The sequence below is a fragment of the Gymnogyps californianus genome, chromosome Z (assembly GCF_018139145.2).
Source record: "Gymnogyps californianus isolate 813 chromosome Z, ASM1813914v2, whole genome shotgun sequence".
Classification (NCBI taxonomy): Eukaryota; Metazoa; Chordata; class Aves; order Accipitriformes; family Cathartidae; genus Gymnogyps; species Gymnogyps californianus.
The window spans coordinates 85,054,728-85,067,245 of NC_059500.1; the positions used below are offsets into that span (position 1 = coordinate 85,054,728).

At 38.8% G+C, this 12,518-nt stretch overlaps 1 protein-coding gene across 1 annotated transcript in view; it reads left to right on the top strand.

Moving 5' to 3' along the window:
- Window positions 1–12,518, top strand: part of MALT1 (MALT1 paracaspase) — a 39,067-nt gene that overhangs the window by 1,029 nt on the left and 25,520 nt on the right. Inside the window, exons 2-5 of the mRNA XM_050913459.1 lie at window positions 1,013–1,179; window positions 6,602–6,723; window positions 7,865–8,015; window positions 12,077–12,255. Of these exons, the coding sequence (XP_050769416.1) occupies window positions 1,013–1,179; window positions 6,602–6,723; window positions 7,865–8,015; window positions 12,077–12,255 (619 nt within the window). The remainder of the gene's footprint in view (window positions 1–1,012; window positions 1,180–6,601; window positions 6,724–7,864; window positions 8,016–12,076; window positions 12,256–12,518) is intronic.

A 12,518-nucleotide genomic window follows, 5' to 3' on the forward strand; every position in this document is an offset into this window, starting at 1 on the left:
TCATTTTCTTCAACTCTTTCTTCCTAGGTCACATTTTCTAGATCGCTTCCTGACCATTTTACTTCCTGTGGCTTTTCAAGATTTTGTTTAGAGGGTAGCATCTTAAAAAAAATGAGGCATTTCAAGTGCAGCACTGAATGTACATTACAAAGATGTGTCCTTTCTGTGTTGTGACTGTATTTATTGATATAGGCAAATAGAACCTGAGGACTACAATGTGATCCCTCTGTAGGGCCTGTTGCTATGTTTGTTTCACTGTATTATCCAGTACAATACTATGAAAGTCTATGTGATAATTGAAAATATCTCACCTCCAGGTTTGCATGGCACTGTGATTTAATGAAAGAAACATTGATGGATCTTTTTAGTGGGAATACATAAACTTGCATTCCCTTTCCGTAGCTGTATTCATTTCCTGTTATCTGTGTTATTTTAATCTGCTGTGATTGAAAGTGCATGAAGACTTAACACCAAAGTTTAAAACTATGCATGTTTATACCTGGAGATGACCTTATTGGAGCAGTTAACTGCACTGTAGCAGAAGATGTGTGTATCAGTTCAGCTGCAGCAGTCACTTATTTCAACAACTACTCTGAAAATCAAAGTCTTCCTGGACTTTCAAGTTAGATTCTGAGTCATTCTTTACCGCTTCTGAATTAGGCACATGAAAATGAAAAGTGCTGTACTTGTTTTTCTGCTGAGACTTTAAAAAGTGAAAATTAGAAGATTTCTTAATACATTTGATCAGAATTGTTAGGTACAAGCATCTCTTGTTTTGTAGCATGCAACTCACTAATACCACTTTCTGTCTGTGGAGGTGTCACTGTATAACCTCTGAACTCCTGAAACTTGAAGGAAATACTGCAAATATGTCCAAATCAGCTAGGAACTTCCCATGTCTGGGGGTTTTTTTAAATCTTTTTGTTTGTCCACAAGTGATTTTTAACTCGACTCCTTTTTGAGGAAAAAGTACCAAGGAGGTCTATGCCATGTCTTTCTCATTATTTTGTAGCCCTCTGGATTTAGAACAGTGTTCCCTCAAAGTGCTGGAGCCAGAAGGAAGTCCCAGCTGGAGTCTCCTGAAACTACTGGGAGATCGCGGTTGCACTGTGGTGGAGCTTGTGGAGTTCTTGCAGGCCCTGGAGCATACAGAGGCTCTCCAGTGTCTCAGCCATTCAGGTCAGTTCTGGTGTGTGCTTTCACTGCAACTGTGTGTTTTACGCTGGAAACACTGAAGTATTCGTTTGCTACAGTAAGTAAAACCATCTTTAGTGTTTGAATTCTAGTAATTGGTATTCATATGATTACCACAATAATTGGCTCATATGATTCTGAGATTAAAAGTAAGCAATGTAGATAAGCAGGCTTAATGCAGTATTGTTGTAGACTTGGACTTGGCTGCATGGATGTGACAGGTGCTGTCATTCCCTCTGCTGACTTGGGTTCTGTATCAAACTATGCCTTTGGGAGATGCTTATAGAATGGAAATGATTGAGTTAGAAAGACAAGTAGTGTTGCCAGCCATCTGTTCGGGCTACAGGTTTTGTTAACTGCATTTCATAGCTTACCCTAATTGAAAGGGAAGGGTCCAATTAGTGCCAGTTCTGGTGCATATTGGATGCAGTCCAACTTGCTAATTGAACAGAAAAACAGACTAACTTAGGATAGAACTAGATTATTTTCTACTAACACATTCAGCTTGCTTCTTAACAAAAAGTCTAGGAAGTGGGGCAACGCAAGGGAATGCATGGGTAAGACCATGTAGATCAAGTGCTTCTTGGTATAGTACAAAGTCAGGGCCCTATTTTATGTCATCCTCCTTTAGGATGTGGTGAAATTCAGCCTACTGGGAAGTTACAAAAGCTTCTCTTCAGAGCAGGGAGTGGAAACAAGACTAGCAAGCTCCTTGTCATACTTACAGCTGTCCTATTCTTTGGACAGTGTGAGAAAAGAAGCCATGGGCTGAGAACCGTTGTAAGACAACCTTGGAATTTTTCAAGTAAATTATAGTAATGCGTTACAGACGTTTCGTCTAGTTAAGGCTGCTGCTTCTTACTGTATGAGGAGGACCATGGTGTGTTGAATGTGGTATGATTGAGTTACATGATAGCTTATTCTAGCTGAAGGATACTACTGTAGGCTTGGCGGGAAGAGGGGAATTGGTGTTATATCAGTGTGAGTGGATTGCACTCATAGGGGCAAGAGTTGAGGTGGAGGCATAGGCGGTAGTATGCTGTCCTGCACTATGAATGATTGTTCCTTTTTATTGTTCTCCATGGAGAGTTACTGGTAACCACAGTGATTACTGGGGGAGTACTGAAAACAAGAATGGTCCTGGTTCACATTTGTACTGCAGAGTGCCTGCACTGAGCAAAAGTGTTGTGCTTGCTTGATCTGTGATCATGTCAAGTATCATCACCATTGAATTGAGGATTTCTGTGTGGCTGTCAGTCAAGTTACATTTTGAAATATGTAATGAAGACTAAATCCTGGGTAAAACAGGAACTTGCTACATAGCAGAATTGTGAGATAGTGGTATCAATTAGGGAACTGGATAGATAGCTAAGATATCCTTGTATTGAGGAGAACAAGCCAATAAGTAGACTTTTTTCAAGACCCCTTGGAACTGCAGAGATGGTCTTGTTACAAATGCATCTCTTGCAGAACAGTATGATCTGTGATAGAATGGTTTCAGCGCCTTCTAAGGAGGACTGGGTAGCTTCATAGAGACTGAGAAACTGGAACCAAGAGAAACCAAAGCAAAGGGTATTTGAAGAAAGTTTAGGTCAAAAAGAATTTTAAACTATTTAAAAAGAAGTGGTAGGCCTTGATACTTGCAGTGAGTTTATTTAAATGTTCAGGGGTTGTTGATGCTTGAAGTCAAAGTACAAATTCGTAACTGCCCATTTGTTCTAATACACCCAAAAGAGCTTAAGTGTTGCTCAGGTTCCTTTAGGAATGGGATTGTTTAATGTAAGACCTTTATAGCTGTCATACTGGTTTGTTAGACTGTTTTTTACCAGCTTAGTTGATGCAGTTAAAAAAAGACAAACCTTTTGAGCCTGTGAGTGTACTGGTTAATGAGCGTACAGTTTTGATGCTGCTTAGCGGTCTGTTTTGGCAGTGATACTACGTCAGTACCTTTATGGCAGAGATGTATTGTTACAAGCTGGGACATTGCTTTGTTTGCAGCAATACAGAGGATCTCTTGGAGAGTCATAGACTCCCAGAACCAAGTTCCAGACCTTGTTTGTCTCTCAGAGCTTAGAGACTTGCCTGTCACATTCGATTAACTCCATAGAAGATCATCTTCCTATAAAGACACAAAATAGTAGTAATAATAACTTTAAAACGCCTCCTTTTTGGTAGTGAGAAAGCCTAGGCGTCTTGTTCCTTGGGTCACCTCTCCATCCCTTTTCTTCCCTTTTTTTAGCTTGTCATGTTGTGAACTCGCTGGAAATGAATGAAATGCAAAGAGCTTTCTCCCAGGCTAAGAAGGAAAAAAGGCTTAATACGCAATTTGTGGTATTACAGTCTAGTCCTTGTGCAACCTCACTGAATTGTGGTGATTGAAACAAGAGCAAAGAGGTGATTTTCCTCTGCAGGCAGGTCTCTTACTGCAGCAGTTTAGGCACTTCAGTCTGAATGTGAGTAATTGAGGCTGAGTTTCCAGAAATGACTGAAAATGTTTACTGATGTGTAAGCTAAGAACATAACAGTTGGATTATTGTTAAGATTATGAGTACTTAATTTGCACTGCATGTTTCAAAGTCTGATAACCATAAATGTCGGTTTGCCATCCTCAATGGTAAAACTCAAGCTTTGCATTTTCCAAGGAAAATCGAAAAAGTATTTGTGTATCTTTGTAATCATTCAGAAAATTGAGCCAGAAGGTTTTCTTTTTGAACCATTAAATTCTGTAATGCTTGCAGGAAGTAGCTGTGTAGTGCTGAATGAATTGCAGGAAAATAAATGAAACTGAAGAAATTATGAATCAGATTTCTTAGAACTTGTTTGTAATGCTTCCAAGGAGTGCAAAATTCTAATTTTTCAGAGAATTTGTTTTTCTCGACTACTTTTTTAAGAGAAGTTAGTGATGCAAATCAGGAGAGATTTTAAAAAAAAAAAAAGTTGAAGTCTTTGGAAAGATCAAGTCTTCTTAATTTTTCTGTCCTTTAAACTGAAATAATATAATTCCTGTTTGTCTTGGTTAATGTTGGGTGATTGTGATGCTCGAAAACTGTACTTAACACACTCCCTTTAACTATGAAAAACAGCGGAGGAAGTGTTAAATGAGGAACTGAGGTAGCAATCTTCAGGGCTAGGGTATAGAGGGAAGTTATTTTAGAGAAAGGAAGGCAGGGAATTTTCAAGTCCTGTAGCTACTTTGGAGTAGCTGCATGTGTGATCAACTATTTCAGAGTAAGATTGGGGGGGGGAAGTTAATATAGCTCGCTTCCCTGCTAGACAAAGATTGTGTCATTTCCAAATGTCGTATAATCTCTGCTTCAGTCTGTTGACCACATGGGTTTCTGCTCAGGTTTCAGCCCGTTGATCAAATTGTTATGGTTTCTTTCCTCAAACAGTCTCTGTGAGGAAAAAGTTCTGATGTGCGGCTGAGCCGTTAAACATGAGGGGGAAAAAAAGAAAACTCCTGGCAGAGAGTAACAAGAAGGCTTGGAGCAAATGATAATCTTGAGTCTTGTACCAGGATATTTGCGATCTCTTTGCAGCTATTTTTTTACACAGCTTCTGGCTTACTCTATACTATTCTGTAAGATTATTCCCCCAGCAATCTGGAATACTGCTTCTGTACCAGACTACACTTTCAGCTGCTGCAATGTGTTTTCATTAAACTATAAAGAAGGAACTACTTTCTCCCAAAACAGGGAAATTAGACTGACTCTAAAAAAAATGAAATTTTCAGTACGTATACCTATTTTGTATCTGATTATTCATTTCTGAGAGTAGTGAAATGGTGATGAAGTGCCTCTGTACCGTTCACTATTTCTGTGCTTTTTCTCTAACTAGTTGTACTGGGCCTAGTTAGGATAGAATTAATTTTCTTCATAGCAGCTCATATGGTGCTGTGTTTTAGATTTTTGACCAGATCAGTACTGATAACACACCAGTGTTCTAGCTTTTGCTGAACAGTGTGTGCACCGCATCAAAGCCTTCTCTGTTTCTCGCTCTGCCCCCCCAGTGAATAGATTGGGGGTGTGTAATAGGCTAGGAGGGGACACAATTGGGCAGATGACCTGAACTAACCAAAGACATATTCCATACCATATAACATCATGCTCAGCAATAAAAGGGAAAAGAGGGAGTTTTGGAGGGCCTAGCCATCTTTTGCTTAGAAACTGGCTGGACATCAGTCTACCCACAGGAGGTGGTGAGTGATTGCCTTTGTGTCACTTGTTTTGTTTTGTTTTCTTCCCTATTCTTCCACTCATCCTTCACTTATTAAACAATTATTATTATTCTTTGTTTGTTCATTTTATTTTCACCTCCAAGTTTTCTTGTTTTTATTCTTCCTTTCCCTCTTCCCCCATCCCACTGGCGGTGGGGCACTGTGTGGTGCTTATCTGCCCACCGGGGTTAACCCACAACGCTAGTATTGTAGCAACTAGTCATTAATGTGTAGTATTGCTCGTGGTCCCACTGGGGTTGTTAAATGCATTTTACCATCCATAGCAAATAATGCTTTAAACTAATGATTTTTTTCATCGCTTATCAGCTCAGTGTTGCTGAACACCTTGGTCATAGGTCCATGTATTTTTTGACAGCAGTGTGAGGTTAAACTTTCTGTTCTGCAGTTGACTCCCTCCCCCTGGCTTCTTCTGATGACCTTGGTTATACCAGTGGATCTGTTTTTGGGGTCATGCTGTAACAAGATCTCTGGAATGGTCTAGGTTAAGAAAATAACTGGATCATATCAGACTGGTGTCAGAATTTCGCTCATGCTATTTTCTGGCAGTTAAAATTTGAAGTGGAAAATTTTACCTTGCATATTGGCAAAAGAAAACCCCAGCTCTGTGTTCTACAGGAGTCAAAGGCATAAAGCTGAAACCAATGTTTCAGCTAATAAAGTTGCATGAGGAATAGTAGAAAAACGCGCTATGTTGTAGTTAAACTAACTCTTACTGTTTTGATCCATCCCTCAGGCTGTGCCTAATCTTAATCTGAAGATTAACGACTCGGAGAAATTGTTGGGAGTGAGCAAACTCTTAAAACTGGGAATACCTTTCCTAGAAGGGATCTATGATGCCATTGGAAGTATTGTTTGCTTTAGTGAGTAGAGAGCAAGAGGGACTGAAGTATCCTAAAATTAAAATATCTGAATGATCTACTTCAAATCTTTGATAAACTCTGTAGAGTACTGCTCAATTTGAACATGGATTTTGTGTAATGGAAGACAGTTTTGAATGCCTTAAAGTCATGTAACTAATTGGAACTGCTTGTATACACAGTACCAACATATTATTTTCAAGTATTTTTAATGATAGAAACTTTCTTTGCTCAAAGGACAATTTAAATGCAAATCTAAACTGTGGAATTGTATTTCTTAATAACTTTCCTATGCATAAATTCTTTTTTAAAGGTATAAAGATTGTTGTACAGCCAGACTCTCAAGCAGTGCTCTCTGGTCAGGTCGTCAAGCTGTGTTGTTGGGCAACAGGACACCCATTTGTGCATTACCAGTGGTTCAAGCAGGAAAAAGAGGTAAGAGTTGATACAGAATATAGTTTGGTTTTTTTTTAAATGATGAAAATAATAGGTAATGATTGTGGATGATACTTTTGGTTTTTTAAGACTGTTACTCTTATTTACAATGGGAGAAGATTGCTACATATACGCTAATAAAAATAGAAGTTTAAGAAATGCTGCATAATGACCCTATCAGTGGGCTAAAACAATAAGGTGATTCCTTATATTCAAACCACTCCATCCTTGGAGGCTGATCTTGGAATGTGACAGTAAGGAAACCGTAAGTTTAGTTGTGTCTCAGCCTGCCAAGAAGTTTAACACAGGCCACTGAGAAACTGCCACACTGGAACAAATGCCAGTCGCTGTTGGTCTTGGACAGATGGAGACTGGTTTCCTAAGAATGAACAGTTGAAGGCCTGAACTCAGTGGTGCCACAGACTTCTTCAGTAAAATACTGGAACGCATGTGAGCTGGTATCTCTGGAATGGGAATGGCAGCACTTATGCCCATATTTCTGGTCCTAGTTATCTTTCTACAAGATGAATGCACTTTTTTCTTAATGTTATTTTATTGTAAGTACTATTTTTAAAAATGCAGTAAGTTTATGGTATTTTAAATTGCTGTTAGGACTGAAATTTTTAACTCATTTCCTACACCTTTCTAAAAGTTTATGTAGATCATACAAAACATGGCTTAAAAAGTATGATTACAGTAATTTCCTGCTCAATGCAGTTAAAATATAGATGTAGTAAAAAATTATTTTTCTGTGAAAGAATGTTATAGTTTCCTGGTCATAGTTGAATGTATCTTAAGACTAGAGCTGAATGTAACACACATGCTGGTTGGAGTAGTGCTTAAGAAATTGTTCTGAGTTATTTGTGGAGAAAGGTAAAAATTATTAATTTCAGGAAGAGCTTTTCAACTGGCTTAAAAGCTCAGAATTGTCTTGAGTAGAGACATATGAATTATTCTTGGAAGAAACCCTGTCTCTGAGCTGCTAAATACATAGAACAAGACTTTCTCATCCAAAAGTTTCAAGTTAGCAAAGGAGTTGAGGCTGGTGTTGTGGACATAGAAATAAATATTCTAATGTTTGATCCTGGTTTAGATTAAATCAATCTAAATTTAAATATTTCTTGGTTCACCTGTAATTCAGGTTCCCCATGGTAATTCTCCAGAGCTGGTTTTGAATCCAGTGAACGTAAATGATTCTGGCTTTTACATCTGTCGAGTGAACAGTGAATCTTCCTTTGTATTCAGCCGGTGGGCACGACTTGAAGTTTGTGATCTCCAGGGTGCATCTCATGGTGAGTGGCAAAAACGTTGTCTTGTGGAAGTCTGTCTTCCCACCTGTTAGAGGAACTTGGGTCCCCGTTGCTGTCTTGCACAGATGTGAAAGAGGGCTGATTAAAAATGCGGTGTCCAATTATTGGGTTCTTGTGCTGGTCACAAAAGCAGAAGAGAAATGAAGTTCTACAGTGGTGGATAAGAATAGATAGATGGAAAACATACACAGTCTCAGATCCTTTTAATTCTTAGAGGATTCTTGGACCAGAAAAGCAGGTTTTTAACTCTTTTGTTGTTTACCTGTTTACCTCTTGTTGTAACTTGCTAGTGACTGGATGCACACAGTCTATTCTGAATGTCTGCCCCATGGGCTCTGGCCTAATAGTCAGGACTGTTTGTTTCCCCTTCATCTGTGTGCTGCCAGGCTTGAGAAGAAAGGTAAAGGAGAATCTAATGAGGTTCTCTGCCTTCCTAGAAAGAAGTCCTACCTTACCTAGAAGGTCAAAACAGTACTACTACAGAAGAGTGCATGCATGCTGGAGGCCTGGACACTTTAGAAAACCTAGGTACTGTGGAATGGAAAGAGGGTTAACTGCAGTCTGAGGAAACAGCACTGAGGTCTGGAATAAGGTTTGGCAGGTAGCAAAGTGATAGATCTCCCTTCCAGTCACTTTTTCAGATCATAATAGGCTATCACAATCTTAGACGTGTACCAATTGGGAAGGATAAATTGGTCAAAGCCCAGCACATTCTTTCTTTGCGAGAACACCTGGGGAAAAGAGAGAGAGGCTGGGGCTCTGTGGATACGTCTGTTGCAGAATATATGTTTGCTGATGCAATCTTTTCAACTTCATATAACCAACCCAGATAATAGTGAAGACATGCCAACAATTTACTGAAATAAACCTATGAGAGGAGCAAACACATGAGTTAAACTGAGTCTTTTTGGTGTGAGTTGCATCTTCATCGTTTTTTTAAATGGTCAGCTAACAGTCAAATGTGTGTTACCTGCATAAGAAAAGCCATAGTAATTGAACTGTACCAGTGTAAGTCCTTATGAATTTATGGCACTGGCTTGAAGGTACCTCTGCTTCAGTGATGGGTTAATCTCCATCTGCAGCATACATGATGAAAGTATGGAAGTGGAAGAAGCGTGAGGAGAATGGAGTAATAGCAGAAAGCAAATAAGATTCAATAGCTGTCTACTCAACAGTATTGAGCTAGTACTGGAATTTGTTAGTAGAACGTAAAGAAAATCTTGGAAATTTAGTTCTTGGATCTAGTATATTAATACTGTGCATTTATTTCCAGTTTCCTGAGGTTGCTGGAGTGACGTCTTTTTGTTTTCTGGTGTGTGTAGGTTTTTGGGGGGTTTGGGGTTTTTTTACAGAATAGTCAGTTGCATTAAATAGGCATTGACTCATGCACTAAGTCTACCCTTTATAAACTTTCTAATTAAATAGCCTGGACTTGCTTGCTATTGGCCTAAAGATGAGTGAGATAGAAATCAACTGCACTGTCTTCAGACTGTGAAGACTACGTATGTTGTCTTATGTCACAAGTCAAAGGTGTTTTCCACTTGCATCCCACATATAAAAATTATTCATGTCAGGAAAAGAAAGAGAGAGAACCGATCTTCCAGTAAAAGATCAAAAGCTATTGCAATGTCATTTGAGGTGACCTTTTTACATCTTAATCTTGAACATATTCTCAGTCCCTTATCGAAGCAATGATTTCTTCTGCTTTTCCTTTGCTCCTACTTCAGGTTCTCTTCAGTTAGAAACCTGCAGTTTTAGATCTTGCTGATTGCACCAGGAAGCTGAGATGAATAACCTTGTAATGACTACTTTTAAAAAAAAATCTGAGAAAAACAGCAGTATATTGTTTCACACTTGTGGCAAAAGTTTTGGTGACTAAAGGGCAGCAGTATCCACAGACTAGTGCCTTGCTTTATGTTCCATGACTCTTGGCCAACCAGGAACCATAGTGGAAGTGAATTTTAGCATGTTTAAGTCTTCGTTATGGGTAAAATGATGAGGGGCAGGATGGATTGCTCCTTGCTCTAACTTTCCCTCTTAGGGTCCTTACAAAGAAACCTAAAAGGGGTATGTAGTACTTGAACTGAATGAATGCTCTCCATCTCCTGTAGCATTTGGCCTGGAATTACTGGTATTTCAGTTGAACTAGATGATACTGACAGTACCATTTCTGCAAATGTTGACTAGGTATGAAATCTTCTATTTCAGCTACTGACTGTCTTTTTTTTTTTTTCTTTTCCTGCTCCCTTGGTTGCTTTCTTTTTTCAGATATTTTTTCCTCCTCTTTTCATTGCTTTCTGTTTGATGAGAGCTCGACCATTTTCCATTCAGTAAAAGCTGTCTTTCATAGCTGTCTTGTGAGCTTGTGATCAGTGAGGCAGCCAGACACAATTCCGAAAGATACTGGTACAGGCTTGTTAGTGTATTTTGTGAGTGGTACAACAACAGGCTGTACCAACAAGGGCCTGTAAATGAGATGGCAGGTAACGGGTCCCACTGGAGACAGAAACCATGTTATCTTTCAATCTCGTGTTCTTTTTCACTCTCTGTAACTTTTGTGTTCCTTGTCTTAAATACTAATCCTGTTTAATTTGACTACAACAGCAGTTCCTTTCCATCTTATCTTACATCTGTCTTTCTGCCCTAAACAGAAATTAATTCCTTACATTATGTTAAAAGATCCTGATATCAAACTGGGACGTTGGGGGGGGGGGGGGGGGAGAGAAGGTTCTGTAAACAGCTGAGTGAAAGGTAGTAAAGTTTATTTTGACATATAAAAATCTTTTCTATGATAAAAGTTACAGAAAACAAAGCTCTTTGTAAAAAAAAAAAAAAACCAAAACCCAACACCATTATAGAAGCTGATAGAGAACATGGTAAGCCAGGATCTCTGTATTTGAAATGCCATACAGCAGTGGTCATAGAAGAGAGTATTTGCTCAGGCATCTGTCAGTCTTTTTACCAGTATCAAGTCTGCAATGGGAAATACAGCTTTCTTTTAAAAACGCTAGTCAACGTTGATCATAAATACAAAACATCTGTTTGTAAAATCTCTGAAATACAAGTTTACAATGCGCCAAGGAGCTCAGACACTAGTAGAACAGAGAGATCCATATCACTGTCTCCCTTTATTTTACTATGCAAAGGAAAATGTCATCACCCCCTAATTGTCAGTCATGAATAGCTCTGATGACAAAACATGTTTCTACATATGTGGTCTGAAAGTAAAGATGAGTGACCTTGCAGCTGAGACAAAAGATCACTGGTGCGACCTTTACAAGTAGGTCTGGGCTTGCTGTAGTATGTGTCGGTTAATCGAACTGTTCAGTATGCAGAGATCAGAAACCTTTTCAGTGGAGCACTCGTGTGTGTGTGGTGGATGTCTTAAAAATGAATTTCAACACTTCGTTTCAATAAATTTTATCATACATAGAAACTTACATTACATCAGCTGGACAAGTCTTTAATGCATTTAGGGTTTTCTGAATAGGTTTCTTTCCCAAAAACATTTCTATATGGGGACATGTCAGTGGCTGATGTTTAAGCGTTTTTAGCTTTGGGCTTTTTTAGTATGTTTACCATAAGGTTTGATGCTCAGTTTAGAATGAGAAGAATAGGGATTTGCTAAAACTAACTGATTTTAAGTTTTAAATTCTTATTCCTGTGTACACACTTGCACACAAGTTGCATCCTCAGTCCATCCTTCAGTAGCCACTCTTTGTGCTTGTTCCTTTCTCTGGAGTCTTTATAATCCTACAGGCAGGAATAAATAATGCAAAGAGGGCTTTGCTTTTTTTTTTTTTTACTTCTGTGGTATATTTAACATGCATTCTTTTTTACTTTTCAACTGAAGAACTGGAAAGCTGTTGCTACTCATTTTTAGCATACTCTTAAAGGACAAGAAACTTAATTTCATTGCTATTAAAACATTCTGTTGTAGTTACAGGAAGATGTGGTCATATGTCATCAATTCTTATTAGTCTATATGCAGTTAGATTGTCTCATCCTTTCTTTTCTGTTTTCTGCCTTCTTTTTTTTTTAAGGGAGCTTAATTGGTTTGCCTGAAAACAAGTTGCGCATTTGTATTCAGCCTCAGCCACAAAACCTGACAGTGGGGGATGCTTTGGTACTAGAATGTGGAGCTGTTGGAAACCCAATTCCTCGTTACCAGTGGTTCAGAAATGGATTTCGCTTGGCAAATGGGAGCAAAAATGTCTACATGGTAAGTTACTGCAAAGTGCTAGCCTTGGGGGACTAACGTATAACCACCTTTTACTTATCACATAAATCTTCTTTGAAGAAAATAACTTCTTCGTAGCCTTGATAACCTCCTATGGAAGTGCTCGCTAGAAGTTGTTCTCCTGTTCTGTTACTCCCTTGCCCATCCTATTCTGAGGCTCTTGGGTGCATAATTTTAATCCTGAATGTGTTTCAGGTGGTAGTCATGGGATGTAAGGCTATAGTGTATCTTGGATTGGTGTGACA